We start from the raw sequence: 22,450 nt of genomic DNA, 5'->3' as shown, positions 1-22,450 counted from the left end.
AACAGTTCAAATGACTCAGTGTGTTCCTCAGATATGAAAAGTGTACTGACTTTGTTCTGTACTGTATTTTGTCTACATGATTGCTGTGTGTAAGATTGACAATAAAACAGTGCATTCCAGTCGGTCATTATCTGTTCTTAATATGTGAAGAGATGAAAAGGATAAGATGCTTGAAATAAGAAATTGTGACTTTGACAAAGCAGTTTTGTACTTGTCAGTGTAGATCAAACAGCTTTATAATTCTGTCAATTCTAGTTTCGAGCATTGAGTCACTCATTCTTGTCAGACAAAAAAACAAGCTTTGATTTAAGATATTTAATTTTACTTAGATTTCAAATTTTGCAGTGTACTTTCTTAGCTAAAGCATACATATCTCCCTGGCATATTACATAATTTATGCAGCAGGATACAAGACATATTTGGACTCACCGTTGTTGGTGCTGTGCTGACTTGTACAGGAAGGCGGTCCTTCCTGTGGGATTCTTTTTTTAAATCAAACTTTGTCATCAAAGTCTGGCATTCTCTGGATTTTTGGTGTGTTCAATACAACAGGGAAATCTGAAAAAAAAAGAACAAGGTCAAATCCTGACGTCAGTGATCTTCAGGTTGGAGCTCTAGTAAGAGGTCGGAGTTCCCGACTTGGAATTTCGAGTATGATGACAGTTCAAAACGTATTTTCCCAGTCAGAGCTCGTTTTTTCTGAGTTCCCAGTTGTCTTGAACACACTGAAGTCGGAGATTTCCCACTTCCGAGTTTCCAGTTGATTTGAACACAGCACACCTTCACACATTGGACAATGTGACAAGTGGTCCTTCAATGCCCAACCCTAATTCATGAGAACTATATGCAACCATACTTGTAGATATATCTACAAATTCATTTATATTTAGTTAGCTAGCTAGTTAATAACATGTTTAACTAGCTAGCTAAATATCCCGGCCTTGGTGGGCTAACGCCCTCATTGACTGTAGGGTTTCCCACAGTTTTTTTTCTATAGACAGAGCGCTGCCAACGCATCAACTCCTGAATTACCATTTGTCAAACAATAGAGGTCGCCAGTTTGTAGTCCTAAAACCCGGAAATAAGTTACCTCTGGGTTGTTCCGGATGGGAAAAATCAATGGGGAAGGAATAGGGTTTGGGAATAAATGCAACAAATAAGGCCTGAGGTTATCACAGGTTTAGGATATCTTATACGTTTTGTTACATGAGATAATAGCAGTCAGTTAACATGACCTTTATGAATTATGAAGCCTTTGTTTTTTCTTATTACATTATTTTTTTTTTTAAATCACTAAAAGTGACATTGGCTGTCATAGATTATCTCATAGAAAGAAACGTATAAAATATCCTAAACCTGTGTTTACCATAAACCCTGTTTTCAGCATTTATTCAAAAACCTTAGAAAAACGCCATTCACTTTCATAAAGGCTTTGTCCAACAAACTATGGCACATTTAGAGCAAATTATGAGCCATTTTATGCTTGATCCGAAAATGTGGTTCGAGGCGCCGTATGGATGGTGAAACGCAATAGGGAAATTGTGTTTATACAGGACGTCCCGCTCTCACCTACCGTCAACCAATCATATCAATAAAGGAGCTACATTTGGAAGCCAAATTGCATCTTAGACAACTTCCTTGTCAACAGCTCCTTGCTGCTCAGCGAAGCACAAGAAGAATGACCTTTCTGCACGGCCATTGCAGACGGTGGAATGAACATGTATAGCCTTTAAACCGTGGACCTGCGCTCTGGTCTGCCGACTGCTACTGGGTATCATGGTCGTGTCGCCTGCATTAGATACGTGACCATTTTTTTTATCTTGCATTATTTTATTTCAAGTAGGATAGCAGTATACACAAAAATTAACTAATATTGATAACCATCTAGATGTCACCTTGATACATGTTCGGTTCCCAAAACTATAATCTGTTACGAACAGAGTGGACTAAGTTTTGTAGACTTTACCCTTTGCCAAAGTTGTAAAAAAATGCGTTGTTTAGAAGGAGTGTGAAGGATAATTTACTTATTGTACACGCGCACCTCACAGAGTAGGTGTTCCCTAAATTTAAATATGCAAATATATGCTCGAACACGCCAATAGGATCTCGCTAGCTTGTGCTTGGCTCTGCCCGCCTCCATGCTTGTTCTGCCCTCTATGACTAATTTGTTCCGTTTGAAATGTTAGGCTGTGGTCCATCTTGGTTTAGTTATACAAATCTTTGCCCATACTCCCGGTTGCCATTGGTATGCATCTATCTGCTCTCCGCCGGCACACTCATTAGGCAGGATTAGGTGCCTATGGCGGCAGATTGAGGAGGGAGGCATTTTCTGAGCTAAACTGACCAAGACGCACCTCCAACAACAACACATAAAACCTCACATAATTTTGCCCAAAAACAATGACAATTTCTCTCAACCAGTGGCATATGGGTTTTTTTAGGTGAGCGCTAAATCTGCCCTTTGATAAGCAGTGCCCACTTTGTCAAAGGCAAGGGCGCAAAATATTTTTTTCGCATTTTTTTCGCCATTCGCAGCGCGACTCTCCAGGGTGCTGTTGGAGAGACGCATCTCTGCAGCGTTCCAATGTTCCGTCAAAAAAATATCTAACATAAATCATGTTGCAGATATAGGATATAGACAAACTATGTGGCTTTTTCTGTAGCCTACCTGCTGGAGAAAAAATGCATGACAATGTAATGAGGACACTTTTTTACATCATGCAGGTTTCTCCGATCAAATAGCCTAACCTAAATGGCGCTCAATCAATAAAAAAAATGTTGAATAGGTGACCGTGATGGTTCGAGGGCCAGATTGGGAATTTAGCAAGGACACGAGAGTTAACACCCCTACACTTACAATAAATGCAACCTTTCGGTTACAATTCCAACGCTCTAACCAATAGGCCGCCCCAATGATTTCCACATCCACGGACATTGGTTTTTGGTCCGGTCGGGACCAAATCTTAACTTGATTTCAACGTCCACGGATATTTAAGGTTCTGAGTGTTTGGTTCAGATTAATGTTCTCCAGACCGCCTTGATTTCAACGTTCACGATTGGTTCATTTTGTCTTGTCCAGAACAAATCTGAACCAATCATATGTTTGGTTCAGATTTTGTCCCGTATTGACCAGCCTTGATTTGGCCCAAATTACTATAAATGACTTATTTTTAACTTTCATTCAGAACCGAAAATTAACCTGATTTCAACTTCCGGAAAATACATATTTTTCAACATCCGGAAAAGATGCATTTTCAATGTCCTGGAAATATGTATTTTAAACATACAGAAAATACATTTTCATATTTCATTCAGAACCTAAATTGAACCCAACTTCTGGAAAATACGTCCTTTAGACGTCATTTTGCTTACTGGAACTATTCTAGTTTTGCAGTGGAACGCCATTTTTTGGTCTTGCCTAAAGGCGGCAGAATGGCAAGGACCGGACCTGCATCTACCCCCTTTACTATCAGTGCAGCCCAATCAGCCACGCAAAACAGTGTTGAGTGGCAGCAAATCTGTCCAATTAGCTGAGTCGCTTTCTATACACCCACTCCTTTCGAAACACCTACTCGCCCAAACTCCGCTCGCCATATCGAGTTGCAGCAACCCATTCTCGAGTTAGTGCCTACAAAAAGACGCCATTACTATTTCTCTCCATGGGCGTAGTCCTTCTTCCCAACATAATGGCCCTAAAACTACATCTCCCACGGCGCACAACTGTAGACCTGAAACTGTATTCCTCATAATCGATGATCTCAACTTAGTTTCCTCTCTAGTGGCATGAAGTAGGCTAGCTGGTGGAAGATAGGTACCGGGGCTATGGAGCGAGCTGAAAATACTATCTGATAACGGTATCCGCTGAACTTTTTGTTCACATCAAAAAGTTGAGGACCCAACACAGCCATGCAGTTCAAATACAGAAGGCACTGATTTATTTTTATATGCTTTTCTGTTGTCCTTCAAGTGCTGGCCAAGATGTCTGTGGAGGAACAGGAATATCCAGAGGCGACTCTGGTTGCAGAGGCCGGGCCGCAGTGGTTTCGGGCGGAATTAGAACGCCTATCCCGGGAGTTGAGCGAGACGACTCATGAGAAGATCCAAGCGGCGGAATACGGGCTTGCGGTGCTCGAAGAGAAGCAACTGCTCAAACAGCGGTATGATGAGTTGGAGACTGAGTTCGAGACCGTTCGGCAGGAACTCGACCAGCTGAAGGAGGTAGAGTCAGGTCACAACATTCCACTACACATTTGTCAATTTTACTGTCAAAGCGCGCCCATTTAACTTCGTAACCGTTAATGGCTAAAAGAGTACAGTAATGAGTGTACGTTTCTCATTCGATTCAGGCTCGCTATGCTATGTTGCATTACTTTGTCGAAGGTTTTAAATTCAATTCAGCTGTGATGTTATAAGGGACAGTTCGACATTTACTGGGGGGGGGGGGGGGTGCATAACTGGAGGAAGATGTTTTGAGTAGGGGGTGCTGTTGTGTGTGTGGGGTAGAAAAAAAAACATAATAGCAGGCTAACAATAAAATAAAATTCCAAATGTAATGAGTAGCCTAAGCATAGGACAATATTCAATAAGAGTAGTCACTGCAGCTTAAAGTGAATTGAAATACATTTGCCAAATTATATAATTAAGCCTGTCTGTGCAAATACTTCACCAGAGAGCATGATTTAGCCACAGAGGAACATTAGCTCCTTTTAAAGCTGCGATTGAAATCACAAACGTGTAGGCCTCCATGCTTTATTGGGAAGCCCTCAATTTGCGGTTTTTGAGATGTGGCTGTTGGGTGAAAAGTAATGCATCTAAAAATATGTGTGAAGTTATTGTGTCTTCAGTATAATTTGAAATGTTAAGAGAAGAAGGGGAGGGGTGTGTGTGACAAAGAGAGGCCAGCATCCCGGAGTCGCCTCTTCAATGATGACATTGAGACTGGTGTTTTGCGGGTACTATTTAATGAAGCTGCCAGTTGATGACTTGTGAGGTGTCTGTTTCTCAAACTAGACACTCCTAATGTACTTGTCCTCTTGCTCAGTTGTGCACCGGGGCCTCCCGATCCTCTTTCTACTCTGGTTAGAGCCAGTTTGCGCTGTTCTGTGAAGGGAGTAGTACATAGCGTTGTACGAGATCTTCAGTTTCTTGGCAATTTCTCACATGGAATAGCCTTCATTTCTCAGAACAAGAATAGACTGACGCGTTTCAAAAGAAAGTTATTTGTTTCTGGCCATTTTGAGCCTGTAATCGAACCCACAAATTCTGATGCTCCAGATACTCAACTAGTCCAAAGAAGGCCAGTTTTATTGCTTCTTTAATCAGAACAACACTTTTCAGCTGTGCTAACAAACTTGCAAAATGTTTTTCTAATGATCAATTAGCCTTTTAACTCACCACAACTAATAATCTGAGCATGTCAAAATTATCTTCACCTCACACAGTAAGTCAACATAGGCAGTAATTAAAAAAAAAAAAATCAGTTGTGAATGATGAAATTTCCTCACATTATTTGAAAATGTCATGCTCCGAGGATCCCATACATCCAGTGGAAACGTCATAAAATACCCTACCTGAACACATGTCCCTTTGTGCAAAAACAGCTGTCTGTCCAGAGCTCACTGAAGCAGGTTACTCTGAGGGCCCAGAATAGGCTAGTTGATACAATGTGGCAAGTTCGCAAGCAACAGCATAGGGCCAGACCTTCATATATATATAATCACTGGTGCTGAACCCAGTAAGACAGAAAGAAAGGGAGGCAGGCCTGCAGAGTATCTATAAAGAAATTAAAGAACCTGCATTTTCATCTGGACATATGTCTTCTTTATGTATTTTTACTTAGTTGACAATGGAAGTTGTAGGCCTACTGCTACATTTGCCTAGGCCATCTCTATTTTTATTTAGCCGCCAATGGCTCACGGTGAATCAATGTATCTAAATGGCAGAGGCTGGTGCTCGTGCATTAGTGGAATTTTAACTTTCAGATTTGTATCATTTGTGTTATTAACCACGTGACAATGATTTTGAGTAACGAAAATGTTGTTATTAAAATGAAACCGTTTCACGAAAGTGTGCATATTAAAATCATAAATGTCATGCAGATCGGTAGAAATGGTCGGATACATTGTAAGCTTCCCCATACGTGAAACTCATACTTAACTCACGCGCCTAAGAACAGACTATTGTTAAGAGCGCACATTTCTTTGTACTGCATAATTACAACGTGTTTGTGTGATAGCGATAAGGAGAGGGGTGTTGTAACTAAGATTGTGTGTATTAAAACTGAGCAAAAATGGACAGCTGTGTGGAGAAAAGCGCTCACCTCGATCCAGCACCAGCGGGTGGAAAGCACCACTAGCTGGGCAATCCCCAGCACTCTGTTGCTTGCCATGGGAAGGAGCAGGCCTGCGAGCCGAGGGGGCGAGAGAATGTCATGTTCCTTATTTGATATTGTTCCCTTTTCGCCATGTTTAGAATGGTAAACTAATAGAAAACAGAAGTGTAGAACGAATTGTGAGCACTGCTTCAGATCACTTGATATCCACTACAATTGGGACAAAAGAGAGGGGGAGAGATAGACCCGACTTAACTCAAAGTAAACTGTCTATTGCACAGCAGAGGGTGTGTCCAAAACCTAATAGATAAGAGCAAAAAGAGAAACAGAGCTGAGAGCTCTCCATGCAGAATGGGCCCCATATATAATTATCCCATGTTTTATTTCTCTCTCCCCTACCCGAATCCCATTATCATTTACGTCAAGAATGCACCAGAAAACACACATTCTTACTGGGGAGGGGGTGAGCTGGTCTAACCCGAGGTGTCATCAAAAAAAAAGCGCCCCCTCCCCAAGGGCTACCGTGGTATCGGCTTGAGGGGGAATATACACGGCCGTGAATATAAACGAAGATAATTCTCTTGGGAGGTAATACCATTGGTATTTGATTGAGGGGTATTCTAGGTCGGGTGAACAAAAGGACTTTAGTTTCTGTATGCTTTCACAATCACACAATGAGTAGTTAGTCATGAAACATACATCCCCACCTTTGTTCTTCTCAGAGAGTTCTTTATTCTTGTCTGCACGATGTACTGAGAATCCAGATGGCTGTATGGACAGGGACAGTATATCCCGAGAGAGCCATGTTTCCGTGAAACAGACTGTTACAATCCCTGATATCTCTTGGGAAGGAGATCCTCGCCCTGAGCTCGTCTACGTTATTATCCATGGACTGTACATTAGCGAGTAACATACTCGGATGCGGCGGATGGTGTGCACGCCTCAAGTCGGACTAGAAGTCCAGTCTGAATACCTCTTCTACGCCGGCAGTGTTTTGGAGTAGCCTCTGGAATAAGTTCAATTGCCCTAGGGGGAATGAACAAAGGATCCAATTTAGGAAAGTTGTATTCCTGGTCGTAATGCTGGTGAGTTACCGCCGCTCTGATATCCAAAAGTTATTTCCGGCTGTATGTAATAACACAAAAAATGTAGTAATACAAAATAACAATAACAAGGCTACAGTGGGGAGAACAAGTATTTGATACACTGCCGATTTTGCAGGTTTTCCTACTTACAAAGCATGTAGAGGTCAAATTTCTATCATAGTTACACTTCAACTGTGAGAGACGGAATCTAAAACAAAAATCCAGAAAATCACATTGTATGATTTTTAAGTAATTCATTTGCATATTATTGCTATAGTAGTGGGTGAACAGGGAGTACAGGAGGGGACTAAGCACACACTCCTGAGGGGCCCCTGTGTTGAGGGTCAGCGTGGCGGATGTGTTGGGGCCTACCCTCAACACCTGGGGACGGCCCATCAGGAAGTCCAGAATCCAGTTGCAGACCAGGCTTTCAAAGCATTTCATGGCTACAGATGTGAGTGCTACGGGGCGGTAGGCATTTAGGCAGGTTACCTTGGCGTTCTTTGGCAGAGGGACTATGATGGTCTGCTTGAAACATGTAGGTGTTACAGACTGGGTCAGGGAGAGGTTGAACATGTCAGTGAAGACCCTTGCCAGCTGTTCAACGCATGCGCTGAATACACATCCTGGTAATCCGTCTGGCCCTGAGACCTTGTGAATGTTGACCTGTTTAAAGGTCTTACTCACATCAGCTACGGAGTGTGATCACACAGTCGTTTGAACAGCCTGTGCTCTCATGCATGGTTCAGTGTTGCTTGCCTCGAAGCAAGTATAGAAGGTGTTTAGCTCATCTGGTAGGCTCGCTGGGCAACTCATGGCTGGGTTTCCCTTTGTAATCTGGGATAGTTTGCAAGCCCTGCCACATCCAACGAGCATCAGAGCCGGTGCAGTAGGATTCAATCTTAGTCCTGTATTGACACTTTGCCTGTTTGATGGTGGTTAGCTTCTTCCAAAATCAAGCTTCTCTTGGTAACAGCAGATAATCCCTTCCTGGATCAACAGCCTTGCTGTCTAATATTTGTTATGTGCGTGGAGCAAACTGTGAGTAGTATTCTTGAGTTACTTGTTTAGGTCAGAAACTGTATAAAATGTTCGCAATGCACTTGTTAGCATTTAATTATCATTCTCTGAGATTTTACATGTACCTGTTTTTATTTATTTTTTTATTTCACCTTTATTTAACCAGGTAGGCAAGTTGAGAACAAGTTCTCATTTACAATTGCGACCTGGCCAAGATAAAGCAAAGCAGTTCGACACATACAACGACACAGAGTTACACATGGAGTAAAACAAACATACAGTCAATAATACAGTATAAACAAGTCTATATACGATGTGAGCAAATGAGGTGAGATAAGGGAGGTAAAGGCAAAAAGGCCATGGTGGCAAAGTAAATACAATATAGCAAGTAAAACACTGGAATGGTAGATTTGCAATGGGAGAATGTGCAAAGTAGAAATAAAAATAATGGGGTGCAAAGGAGCAAAATAAATAAATTAATTAAATACAGTAGGGAAAGAGGTAGTTGTTTGGGCTAAATTATAGGTGGGCTATGTACAGGTGCAGTAATCTGTGAGCTGCTCTGACAGTTGGTGCTTAGGAGATAAGTGTTTCCAGTTCCAGTCATTGGCAGCAGAGAACTGGAAGGTGAGGCGGCCAAAGAAAGAATTGGTTTTGGGGGTGACTAGAGAGATATACCTGCTGGAGCGTGTGCTACAGGTGGGAGATGCAATGGTGACCAGCGAGCTGAGATAAGGGGGGACTTTACCTAGCAGGGTCTTGTAGATGACATGGAGCCAGTGGGTTTGGCGACGAGTATGAAGCGAGGGCCAGCCAACGAGAGCGTACAGGTCGCAATGGTGGGTAGTATATGGGGCTTTGGTGACAAAACGGATTGCACTGTGATAGACTGCATCCAATTTGTTGAGTAGGGTATTGGAGGCTATTTTGTAAATGACATCGCCAAAGTCGAGGATTGGTAGGATGGTCAGTTTTACAAGGGTATGTTTGGCTGCATGAGTGAAGGATGCTTTGTTGCGAAATAGGAAGCCAATTCTAGATTTAACTTTGGATTGGAGATGTTTGATATGGGTCTGGAAGGAGAGTTTACAGTCTAACCAGACACCTAAGTATTTGTAGTTGTCCACGTATTCTAAGTCAGAGCCGTCCAGAGTAGTAATGTTGGACAGGCGGGTAGGTACAGGTAGCGATCGGTTGAAGAGCATGCATTTAGTTGTACTTGTATTTAAGAGCAATTGGAGGCCACGGAAGGAGAGTTGTATGGCATTGAAGCTTGCCTGGAGGGTTGTTAACACAGTGTCCAAAGAAGGGCCAGAAGTATACAGAATGGTGTCGTCTGCGTAGAGGTGGATCAGAGACTCACCAGCAGCAAGAGCGACCTCATTGATGTATACAGAGAAGAGAGTCGGTCCAATAATTGAACCCTGTGGCACCCCCAGAGACTGCCAGAGGTCCGGACAGCAGACCCTCCGATTTGACACACTGAACTCTATCAGAGAAGTAGTTGGTGAACGAGGCGAGGCAATCATTTGAGAAACCAAGGCTGTCGAGTCTGCCGATGAGGATGTGGTGATTGACAGAGTCGAAAGCCTTGGCCAGATCAATGAATACGGCTGCACAGTAATGTTTCTTATCGATGGCGGTTAAGATATCATTTAGGACCTTGAGCGTGGCTGAGGTGCACCCATGACCAGCTCTGAAACCAGATTGCATAGCAGAGAAGGTATGGTGAGATTCGAAATGGTCGGTAATCTGTTTGTTGACTTGGCTTTCGAAGACCTTAGAAAGGCATGGTAGGATAGATATAGGTCTGTAGCAGTTTGGGTCAAGAGTGTCACCCCCTTTGAAGAGGGGGATGACCGCAGCTGCTTTCCAATCTTTGGGAATCTCAGACGACACGAAAGAGAGGTTGAACAGGCTAGTAATAGGGGTGGCAACAATTTTGGCAGATCATTTTAGAAAGAAAGGGTCCAGATTGTCTAGCCCGGCTGATTTGTAGGGGTCCAGATTTTGCAGCTCATTCAGAACATCAGCTGAGCAGATTTGGGAGAAGGAGAAATGGGGAAGGCTTGGGCGAGTTGTTGTGGGGGGTGCAGTGCTGTTGACCGGGTAGGAGTAGCCAGGTGGAAAGCATGGCCAGCCGTAGAAAAATGCTTATTGAAATTCTCAATTATGGTGGATTTATCAGTGGTGACAGTGTTTCCTATCTTCAGTGCAGTGGGCAGCTGGGAGGAGGTGTTCTTATTCTCCATGGACTTTACAGTGTCCCAGAACTTTTTTTGAGTTAGTGTTGCAGGAAGCAAATTTCTGCTTGAAAAAGCTAGCCTTGGCTTTTCTAACTGCCTGTGTATAATGGTTTCTAGCTTCCCTGAACAGCTGCATATCACGGGGGCTGTTCGATGCTAATGCAGAACGCCATAGGATGTTTTTGTGTTGGTTAAGGGCAGTCAGGTCTGGGGAGAACCAAGGGCTATATCTGTTCCTGGTTCTAAATTTCTTGAATGGGGCATGTTTATTTAAGATGGTTAGGAAGGCATTTAAAAAAAATATCCAGGCATCCTCTACTGACGGGATGAGATCAATATCCTTCCAGGATACCCCGGCCAGGTCGATTAGAAAGGCCTGCTCGCTGAAGTGTTTCAGGGAGCGTTTTACAGTGATGAGTGGAGGTCGTTTGACCGCTGACCCATTACGGATGCAGGCAATGAGGCAGTGATCTTGGTTGAAAACAGCAGAGGTGTATTTAGAGGGCAAGTTGGTTAGGATGATATCTATGAGGGTGCCCGTGTTTAAGGCTTTGGGGAGGTACCTGGTAGGTTCATTGATAATTTGTGTGAGGTTGAGGGCATCAAGTTTAGATTGTAGGATGGCTGGGGTGTTAAGCATGTTCCAGTTTAGGTCGCCTAGCAGCACAAGCTCTGAAGATAGATGGGGGGCAATCAGTTCACATATGGTGTCCAGAGCACAGCTGGGGGCAGAGGGTAGTCTATAGCAGGCGGCAACGGTGAGAGACTTGTTTTTAGAGAGGTGGGTTTTTAAAAGTAGAAGTTCAAATTGTTTGGGTACAGACCTGGATAGTAGGACAGAACTCTGCAGGCTATCTTTGCAGTAGATTGCAACACCGCCCCCTTTGGCAGTTCTATCTTGTCTGAAAATGTTGTAGTTTGGAATTAAAATGTCTGAATTTTTGGTGGTCTTCCTAAGCCAGGATTCAGACACAGCTAGAACATCCGGGTTGGCAGAGTGTGCTAAAGCAGTGAATAGAACAAACTTAGGGAGGAGGCTTCTAATGTTAACATGCATGAAACCAAGGCTATTACGGTTACAGAAGTCGTCAAAAGAGAGCGCCTGGGGAACAGGAGTGGAGCTAGGCACTGCAGGGCCTGGATTCACCTCTACATCGCCAGAGGAATAGAGTAGGAGTAGAATAAGGGTGCGGCTAAAAGCAATAAGAATTGGTCATTTAGAACGTCTGGAACAGAGAGTAAAAGGAGGTTTCTGGGGGCGATAAAATAGCATCAAGGTATAATGTACAGACAAAGGTAAGGTAGGATGTGAATACAGTGGAGGTAAACCTAGGTATTGAGTGATGAAGAGAGAGATATTGTCTCTAGAAACATCATTGAAACCAGGAGATGTCATTGCATGTGTGGGTGGTGGAACTAATAGGTTGGATAAGGTATAATGAGCAGGACTAGAGGCTCTACAGTGAAATAAGCCAATAAACACTAACCAGAACAGCAATGGACAAGGCATATTGACATTAAGGAGAGGCATGCTCAGTCGAGTGATCAAAAGGGTCCAGTGAGTGGAGAGGTTGGTTGGGGGTCACAGCGATTTAGACAGCTAAATCGGTAGCAAGCTAGCATAGGAGCAAGCTAGCATAGAATGGAGGTCTGTTATTAGCCAACTCTTGCGTTCCGTCAGTAGATTAGAGGGTTTCCGTGTGGTAGAGGGGATTAATCCAAATCACACAACAACAATAAAAACAATAGATATAGTTATAGAGGCCCAAGAAGAAAGAAAAAAAAGATAAAAAAATAAAATAAAATAAAAATTGTCCGATTGTCTATTCAGATAGCAGCCGATAAGATAGCCAACGGCTAGCAGGCCGCAGATGGGCGCCCAGGCAACGTTGCGCCGGAGGAGCCAGCCGGACAATTCCCTCGGGTAGACAACGTCGGCAGTCCAACTGTGAAGGCCCGGTGGGGCTCCGCGTAGGCAGCAAAACGGGTCCGGATAGGTGACTGCAGCCCAGGAGTGATTGATGGAACTCTTCAGCTGGCTAGCTCCGGAACAATTGATGTTAGCTCCGGAATCGACGAAAGCCGATAGTCACACGGATAGCAGCTATGAGATCCAGGTATGGATGTCCAGAGCCAGCGGCCGAAATCCGGTATGTTCCGTTCCTAGCCGCGCTGCACCGCGCCGTACAAAACTGCCGATAGATTCTCGAGCCAAAGGACAGCCGATGACCACAAACCGTAGTTAGCTGAGTACTAACGATTAGCCAGTAAATAAGCTAACTAGCTTCTGAACCAGCTTCAGAGTAGCTTCTGAGTTTTTGGAAAATTAAAAATATATGTGAAAAAAAAGTTGTAAATATATCTATATATTTATATACACGACAGGACAAGGACAAAAATACGTCTGAACTGCTATGCCATCTTGGGATGATGGTTAGCAACACATTTTCCACCGACATGTTTCTGTGCAAATGCACCACACAACCAATAAACAAAGCATTGGGCACACTAATTTCATGGTTTGCGTTTTCAACACCACAATAAATAGACTATAGCCGTATTTGCATGGGACTAGTATTACTAGAGAATGTTGGTTATGTAATTATTACGACAGAATGTCCATTATTCCAGAGGGCTATTCGGACGGAATTAGTTTTTTCCCAAACTGCCCCCTGTAATTAATATTTTCTATAAATGAACCATTATGATGGAAGCCTGGAGGTTTTTAATCTAGAAGTGATATTTCAACATGTCCAGGCGATTACAGGCTACACTGATAACTTGAGCACCCAAGTTTCTAAACCATACCAAACTTGTCATTGCCAAAAGTTTAGCCCATTTGGAATGCTGCTTTGTGACCTATTAACAGCAAGTGTTGCATTAAATAGGCACAACATTTTCTTTATTATTTACAGATTTGGCAATGTTCAATTCATTGGCACAAAACTTAAACAAAAGCATTCACTGTGAAAGTTGATACATGTAGGCTCTTCATATATATACACTACCATTCAAAAGTTTGGTGTCACTTAGAATTTCCTTGTTTTTTTTAAAGAGAAGCACATTTTTGGTCCATCAAAATAACATCAAATTGATTAGAAATTCAGACTAGAGGTCGACGATTATGATTTTTCAACGCCGATACCGATTATTGGAGGACCAAAAGAGCCGATACCAATTAATCGGCCGATTTAAAAATGTTATTTTTAAAAAATATATATATATTTGTAATAATGACAATACTGAATGAACACTTATTTTAACTTGATATAATACATCAATAAAATCAATTTAGCCTCAAATAAATAATGAAACATGTTCAATTTGGTTTAAATAATGCAAAAACAAAGTGTTAGAGAAAGTAAAAGTGCAATATTTGCCATGTAAAAAAGCTAACGTTTAAGTTCCTTGCTCAGAACATGAGAACATATGAAAGCTGGTGGTTCCTTTTAACATGAGTCTTCAATATTCCCAGGTAAGAAGTTTTAGGTTGTAGTTATTATAGGAATTATAGGACTATTTCTTTCTATACCATTTGTATTTCATATACCTTTGACTATTGGATGTTCTTATAGGCACTTTAGTATTGCCAGTGTAACAGTATAGCTTCCGTCCCTCTCCTCGCTCCTCCCTGGGCTCGAACCAGGAACACAACGACAACAGCCACCCTCGAAGCAGCGTTACCCATGCATAGCAAGGGAAACAACCACTCCAAGGCTCAGAGCGAGCGAGTGATGTTTGAAACGCTATTAGTGCACGCTAACTAGCCAGCCATTTCACTCCGGTTACACCAGCCTCATCTCGGGAGTTGATATGCTTGAAGTCATAAACAGCGCAATGCTTGACCCACAACGAAGAGCTGCTGGCAAAACGCATGAAAGTGCTGTTTGAATGAATGTTTACGCACCTGCTTCTGCCTACCACCGCTCAGTCAGATACTTAGATACTTGTATGCTCAGTCAGATTATAAGCAACGCATGACACACTAGATAATATCTAGTAATATCATTAGCCATGTGTAATTAACTAGTGATTATGATTGATATATATTTTTTATAAGGTAAGTTTAACGCTAGCTAGCAACTTAGCTTAGCTTACTGCATTTGCGTAACAGGCTAAATTGTTACGCGAATGCAGTAAGCATTTGCGTATCATTTGCACTCCTTGTGGAGTGCAACAAGAGGCAGGTCGCTATTGTGTTGGACTAGTTAACTGTAAGGTTGCAAGATTGGAACCCCCTGATCTGTCGTTCTGCCCCTGAACGAGGCAGTTAACCCACCGTTCCTAGGCCGTCATTGAAAATAAGAATGTGTTCTTAACTGACTTGCCTGACTTGCCAAGATTGGAACCCCTGAGCTGACAAGGTGAAAATATGTCGTTCTGCCCCTGAACAAGACAGTTAACCCACTGTTCCTAGGCCGTAATTGAAAATAAAAATGTGTTCTTAACTGACTTGCCTAGTTAAATAAAGATTAAATAAATGTGTTAAAAAAAAAATCTGCAAAAAGTCCAATAATACAGATTTCCAATTGTTATGAAAACCTGAAATCGGCCCTAATTAATCGGCCATTCCGATTAATCGGTTGACCTCTAATTCAGACCCCTCAAAAGTCCTCAACTGGCAGCTTCATGAAATACTACCCGCAAAACACCAGTCTCAACGTCAACAGTGAAGAGGCGACTTCGGGATGCTGGCCTTCTAGACAGAGTTGCAATGAAAAAGCCATATCTCAGACTGGCCAATAAAAAGAAAAGATTAAGCTGGGCAAAAGAACATTCCTAGGCCGTCATTGAAAATAAGAATGTGTTCTTAACTGACTTGCCTGACTTGCCAAGATTGGAACCCCTGAGCTGACAAGGTGAAAATATGTCGTTCTGCCCCTGAACAAGACAGTTAACCCACTGTTCCTAGGCCGTAATTGAAAATAAAAATGTGTTCTTAACTGACTTGCCTAGTTAAATAAAGATTAAATAAATGTGTTAAAAAAAAAATCTGCAAAAAGTCCAATAATACAGATTTCCAATTGTTATGAAAACCTGAAATCGGCCCTAATTAATCGGCCATTCCGATTAATCGGTTGACCTCTAATTCAGACCCCTCAAAAGTCCTCAACTGGCAGCTTCATGAAATACTACCCGCAAAACACCAGTCTCAACGTCAACAGTGAAGAGGCGACTTCGGGATGCTGGCCTTCTAGACAGAGTTGCAATGAAAAAGCCATATCTCAGACTGGCCAATAAAAAGAAAAGATTAAGCTGGGCAAAAGAACATAGGCACTGGACAGAGGAACTCTGTGGTTTTAGAGGATGCAACAGTTCAGCACCTCAGTAGTAAATGTCAGTTGGCTTTTCAGTTGGGGAGCGTTTTGAGCTGTGTGTCTCATGTCTTCACTGTCCTTTCATGAGCAATGATGCACCTGGGCTCCGCTACCTATCAGCTATTCCAATTTGTTCTTGTGGATTCATATAAAAAAAATGTATGCAGGTTGAATGCTTTAAATGTGTGGTATGATTTCTAGTTAGCCTATTGCAGATCTTGACAAATGATACACCTCCCAATGTTGTCACTATGAATAGTAAATTTAGGGCAGGATAGGCTGTTAGACTGGTAGACTATACAAACCTGTGGTATAGTAAAAGTTAGCACATGGAAAAGTGTAGTGCATTAGGCAAGTACCAAAACACCTTTATATAGGGGTGGTGCACTCAAACAGATGAGGATGTGACTAGGATGTAAGAAATTATATAGTAAAACCAGCAAAAGAGCGAATGTAAAACAGGGAAAAAACACACTACCCTCCCGTGTGCCCAATTAAAAAAAACACAACCCTCCCGAAAGCAAAAAAAAAGCAAATTAAATCGAGTTGAGGAGGAAACTGACACCTTTGCAGCCTGAATGGAGGATGTTTTATGTACCAGCTGGTCCATGGGTGACACGAGTGTATTACCAGCTGGGCTGACGGTGTCGACACCTAGGGGTAATACGACATCAGGAAGAGCTCTCTAGGGGTCTCGGTGCTAGAAGTTTGTTAGCCTACTTTAATAACATCAAAGTTGGCCTACTAGGATAAAAGACGAGGAAAACATTCAAAAAGACAGAACACTAACTTCAGGCAAGAGTGTAGATGTTTTCAGATGTTTACAAACACACACGTGTGTCTGTGTTAGTATTATTTGGGAAAATGTGGGTGATATTTGAATATCCTTGTTAAAGTTATTATCTCTGCATGACATCTATCAGCAATAACCTACACCAGTCCCAACTTGCTCTTTGTTTGAGAGTGGAGATTGCTGTGGTGGAGGCCAGTACTACATTTAAAGCCAGTCAGCCCCATGCTGGCTTTGCCTCTGCCAGAGAAAGGTTTCCCTGCCTCAGGCTTCTCCAATGGGAGAACAGCAGTCGAGTTGCTTGGCTGGTTTTGATCAGATTTGCCCAAATGCTTTAGTCTTCTCTCTGAGAGACTAGGGCCTCTATCTTGTGAATCCTGTTGCAGTTTATCCCTGCGTCATAGGGGCTAGTACCCACTGTTGAACAGGGCTGGAGTCCAGAGGCCAAACTAGGTCCAGCCCAAGTATTTATGACATTTAAGGGGATTTTAGTCACCCTGAGGCATGTGTGTCCCTCTCCCAACAAAATGGCTTGCAGTAAACTGAAATCAGCTGTTAGGCTATGTGTTAGAGCTAAGCAACAACATTCTCACAGAATTCTGACTATGGTGCTCTAGCAAAATGACAGCATTTATAGCCACACAAGCACAACTGGTTATCATGGCAACTTCACTAGCATTGTTTATGTTTACCTGATTATTTCTATCTCTATCAAGAGTAGCTCATTTGTGACCCGATTCAGAAAACTAGGGGTATGTTGCAACTTCACAGGAGAGCCGTTTGAACGTATTTATTTTATTTTTTTAATCAAAATGCGTTTTTTGGCAGAAATGCCTTCTAGAACATGTGAACTTTCATGTGCCTTAATAACAAACTAGTATGCCATCTGTTAATACGAATAAAATTCTTAAATTACGAGCCTTGTTGGTTAAGCCACAGAAAAAGCGAGTAACCTTCCCACTGAACATGATTGGCTGAGATAATGAGTGGGCTGGACATGCCGAGAGATGAGTTCGGATTGGTCTGCCATATAGAAGGCTTCTGTCTATTTGAGCTCGTCAGTCTGTGTTGGTAATCCTGTTGAACGTGGTTCTTTAAAAAATGTATTGTGTAGTGGAGCTGCATAAGTGGGGTTCTCCACTTTCTGGAGGATCAAGTTTTGAAATCAGTGGAATTAGAGTATGATAGCTAAAGAGTTTGAGAAAACACCTGTCTCTGGATTACATCTTCAAACTAAGGGCAACCGTGGTATGGCGTTCCTGACAGGCATGATGTATGCAGGTAAGATAGTCAAGCGACAGCTCGCTACATTTTCAGATATTACACGTTTCTAATTTTGACAAAGTGGTTTCATTTCAAGCTAAAGTGTACTGTTAGCTAGCTATCTAACGTTAGCTGTCTGGCTCCCTAGCTGACGTTATTATTAGTTTCCCAGGGCCATTTGCTTTTCTAGTTAGAGCCTAATCAATTTAATCAAATTTATTTAGAATGCCCTTTTCACATCAGCCGACGTCACAAAGTGCTGTACAGAAACCCAGCCTAAAACCCCAAACAGCAAGCAATGCAGATGTAGTAGCGCGGTGGCAAAGAGAAATTCCCTAGGAAGGCCAGAACCTAGGAAGAAATCTAGAGAGGAACCAGGCTCTAAGGGGTGGCCAGTCCTCTTCTGGCTGTGCTGGGTGGAGATTGAACGTTTATAACGGAACATGGCCAAGATGTTCAGTTTAAAACGTTCATAGATGATCAGCAGGGTCAGATAATAATAACGACCGATTTATGATTTTTCAACGCCGATAACGATTAATCGGACAATTTTTAAATATATATTCGTAATAATGACAATTACAACAATACTGAATGAACAATGAACACTTTTATATTAACTTAATATAATACATAAAATCTATTTAGTCTCATAAATAATGAAACCTGCTCAATTTGGTTTAAATAATGCAAAAACACGGTGTTGGAGAAGAAAGTAAACGTGCAATATGTAAGAAAGCTAACGTTTTTAAGTTCCTTGCTCAGAACATATGAAAGCTGGTGGTTCAATATTCCCAGTTAAGAAGTTGTAGTTAGTATAGGAATTATGACGCGTTGGCAATTTCTCTCTATCCCATTTGTATTTCATATAACTGACTATTGGATGTTCTAATAGGCACTTTAGTATTGCCAGCCTAATCTCAGGAGTTGATAGGCTTGAAGTCATAAACAGCGCTGTGAAGCAAGCATTGCTCAGAGCTGCTCGAAAATGCAGTAAAGTTTGAATGAATGCTTACGTGCCTGCTGCCGCCTACCACCACTCAGACTGCTCTATCAAATCGTAGACTTAATTATAATATAATAAACACAGAAATTCGAGCCATTAATATGGTCAAAAATGGAAGCTATCATTTCGAAAACAAAATGTATATTCTTTCAGTGTAATACCGTTCCGTATTTTATCGACCGGGCCGCAACCCTAACTCTAAATATTACTGTTTCATTGCACAACCTTCCCAGACGGGAAGATCACTTCAGTGACTCAACCCACTCAAGTGATGCACCCCTCCTGTTAGCTAGCTGACATTGAACCTGGTTGGTTTGCTCCGAGCACTGTGGCATTGTTCATTGTTGTTTAACTAGCTAACGTTAGCTGGCTGGCTCGTTAGCTAACGTTACGTGACGTGTGTACAACGCCTGTTGAATATGGCCAGAGTCAGTAAATGTCTGCAAAAAAGCATCATGAAATTGTTGTCAGCAGAGCTGGTTAGGCTGTTTTCATGTTATCCAGAGTTAAACAAATCATCGGCCAGAGCGTCAGGTGTGCGCTCCAAGAGCGAAACGAGATGGGTGGGGCTAAATCTTGAACGATGCTGAATGGGTGTAGACAAAGAGGAGCTCTTCACGAGATACCAAAACATTAAAAAGTGACTTTACAAGTTCATCAACTTTCAAAGCAGAATAACTTTCCCATTGTTCCTCAAATGCAGTGTATGATATCCCATTTTGTAGCTCTGAGTCTCTACTTTTATCTAGTGTAAAAAAAAAAAAACACAATTTCAAATTTCATAGACCGAATCCAGGTGGTGAGTCACATTTCTGTTGTCATTAATCTGAAGCATATTGATGCTAAATCCACTCCAATGTATCTAATATCTGAATACATTGTAGACAGCCTCAATATTGAACTTTGTGTGAGAGACAGTGAAATAAAAGAGCATGAGTTCCCATGCCATTCATCAAGCATGGCTGTCCCTTGTATTGTATGTGTACCTCAATATTCTCTCTCTCTCTCTCTCGCTCGCTGACACACACAGCCTATGTTCTTACTCACAGACACTTGACAGGGCTTGACACTTGTCCTCTTGTCAAACAAGGAGAATTTAGATTTACAGTGCCTTGCGAAAGTATTCGGCCCCCTTGAACTTTGCGACCTTTCGCCACATTTCAGGCTTCAAACGTAAAGATATAAAACTGTATTTTTTTGTGAAGAATCAACAACAAGTGGGACACAAATCATGAAGTGGAACGACATTTATTGGATATTTCAAACTTTTTTAACAAATCAAAAACTGAAAGATTGGGCGTGCAAAATTATTCAGCCCCCTTAAGTTAATACTTTGCAGCCCCACCTTTTGCTGCGATTACAGCTGTAAGTCGCTTGGGGTATGTCTCTATCAGTTTTGCACATCGAGAGACTGAATTTTTTTCCCATTCCTCCTTGCAAAACAGCTCGAGCTCAGTGAGGTTGGATGGAGAGCATTTGTGAACAGCAGTTTTCAGTTCTTTCCACATATTCTCGATTGGATTCAGGTCTGTACTTTGACTTGGCCATTCTAACACCTGGATATGTTTATTTTTGAACCATTCCATTGTAGATTTTGCTTTATGTTTTGGATCATTGTCTTGTTGGAAGACAAATCTCCGTCCCAGTCTCAGGTCTTTTGCAGACTCCATCAGGTTCTTCCAGAATGGTCCTGTATTTGGCTCCATCCATCTTCCCATCAATTTTAACCATCTTCCCTGTCCCTGCTGAAGAAAAGCAGGCCCAAACCATGATGCTGCCACCACCATGTTTGACAGTGGGGATGGTGTGTTCAGCTGTGTTGCTTTTACGCCAAACATAACGTTTTTCATTGTTGCCAAAAAGTTCAATTTTGGTTTCATCTGACCAGAGCACCTTCTTCCACATGTTTGGTGTGTCTCCCAGATGGCTTGTGGCAAACTTTAAACAACACTTTTTATGGATATCTTTAAGAAATGGCTTTCTTCTTGCCACTCTTCCATAAAGGCCAGATTTGTGCAATATACGACTGATTGTTGTCCTATGGACAGAGTCTCCCACCTCAGCTGTAGATCTCTGCAGTTCATCCAGAGTGATCATGGGCCTCTTGGCTGCATCTCTGATCAGTCTTCTCCTTGTATGAGCTGAAAGTTTAGAGGGACGGCCAGGTCTTGGTAGATTTGCAGTGGTCTGATACTGCTTCCATTTCAATATTATCGCTTGCACAGTGCTCCTTGGGATGTTTAAAGCTTGGGAAATCTTTTTGTATCCAAATCCGGCTTTAAACTTCTTCACAACAGTATCTCGGACCTGCCTGGTGTGTTCCTTGTTCTTCATGATGCTCTCTGCGCTTTTAACGGACCTCTGAGACTATCACAGTGCAGGTGCATTTATACGGAGACTTGATTACACACAGGTGGATTGTATTTATCATCATTAGTCATTTAGGTCAACATTGGATCATTCAGAGATCCTCACTGAACTTCTGGAGAGAGTTTGCTGCAATGAAAGTAAAGGGGCTGAATAATTTTGCACGCCCAATATTTCAGTTTTTGATTTGTTAAAAAAGTTTGAAATATCCAATAAATGTCATTCCACTTCATGATTGTGTCCCACTTGTTGTTGATTCTTCACAAAAAAATACAGTTTTATATCTTTGTTTGAAGCCTGAAATGTGGCAAAAGGTCGCAAAGTTCAAGGGGCCGAATACTTTCGCAAGGCACTGTAAGTTGTCCGAATGGACAAGTTTTAAAAAAATCCCAATATCAAACAATTGCTTCGATCAGATTTGGATCAGAGGTGCTAACATTGGAAACATATTCAAATCTATTTTTCATAAGCCCATACATAAATAAAAAAGCCTACATGTCAAAGTGTAGGTGATATGCATATTGGCTACAGCCTCATGTCCAAACCCATGCTGACATAAGGCGCAAGAAAATGTTGCCAAACATTCATGAGACTTTTAATTGCATAAATATAGGCTAAAGTGATGTTTGACAAATATAATGAAGGGTAATTCACTTTTTAACGTCTAAAGGCTTGATTCTGTCGACATACTCTAGGCACGGTTCGTTCAGCTCAAATGGTCATGAGAGTGAAGGACAGTGCCTGTTGCGCACCCCACATCACCCACCTTGAATCTGAGCGAAGGGGGTCAGCATTATGATACAATTGAACCATAAACAGGATATTTTATATCATTTTATGATACTTCTTGTTTCAGTATGCCATTGAAACCAGCATTTTTCCTCATGTTCTATTGGTTTTCAAATCAACTTTATTTAATTGTCCAGCAGCCAAAGGCATAATCCTAGTCATATTAGTAATCCATACTAGTTGATGCATCTTTAGATCTCCCCTCTTTCTTATTTTCGAATGGATATTTCTTTCT

At 41.8% G+C, this 22,450-nt stretch overlaps 1 protein-coding gene across 1 annotated transcript in view; it reads left to right on the top strand.

Annotated features, from left to right (window-relative positions):
• The first annotated feature begins 3,726 nt into the window (after nt 1–3,726).
• bicd2b (BICD cargo adaptor 2b) overlaps nt 3,727–22,450 on the top strand; it is a 52,836-nt gene continuing 34,112 nt past the window's right edge. Inside the window, exons 1-2 of the mRNA XM_090205252.1 lie at nt 3,727–3,854; nt 3,968–4,218. Of these exons, the coding sequence (XP_090061378.1) occupies nt 3,979–4,218 (240 nt within the window). The 5' untranslated portion in view covers nt 3,727–3,854; nt 3,968–3,978. The remainder of the gene's footprint in view (nt 3,855–3,967; nt 4,219–22,450) is intronic.

The sequence above is a fragment of the Oncorhynchus mykiss genome, chromosome 17, assembly GCF_057628025.1.
Source record: "Oncorhynchus mykiss isolate SJ-2025 chromosome 17, ASM5762802v1, whole genome shotgun sequence".
NCBI lineage: Eukaryota > Metazoa > Chordata > Actinopteri > Salmoniformes > Salmonidae > Oncorhynchus > Oncorhynchus mykiss.
The sequence above is the reverse complement of the archived record's forward strand: the minus strand, read 5'-3'. Positions and strand labels throughout refer to the sequence as shown.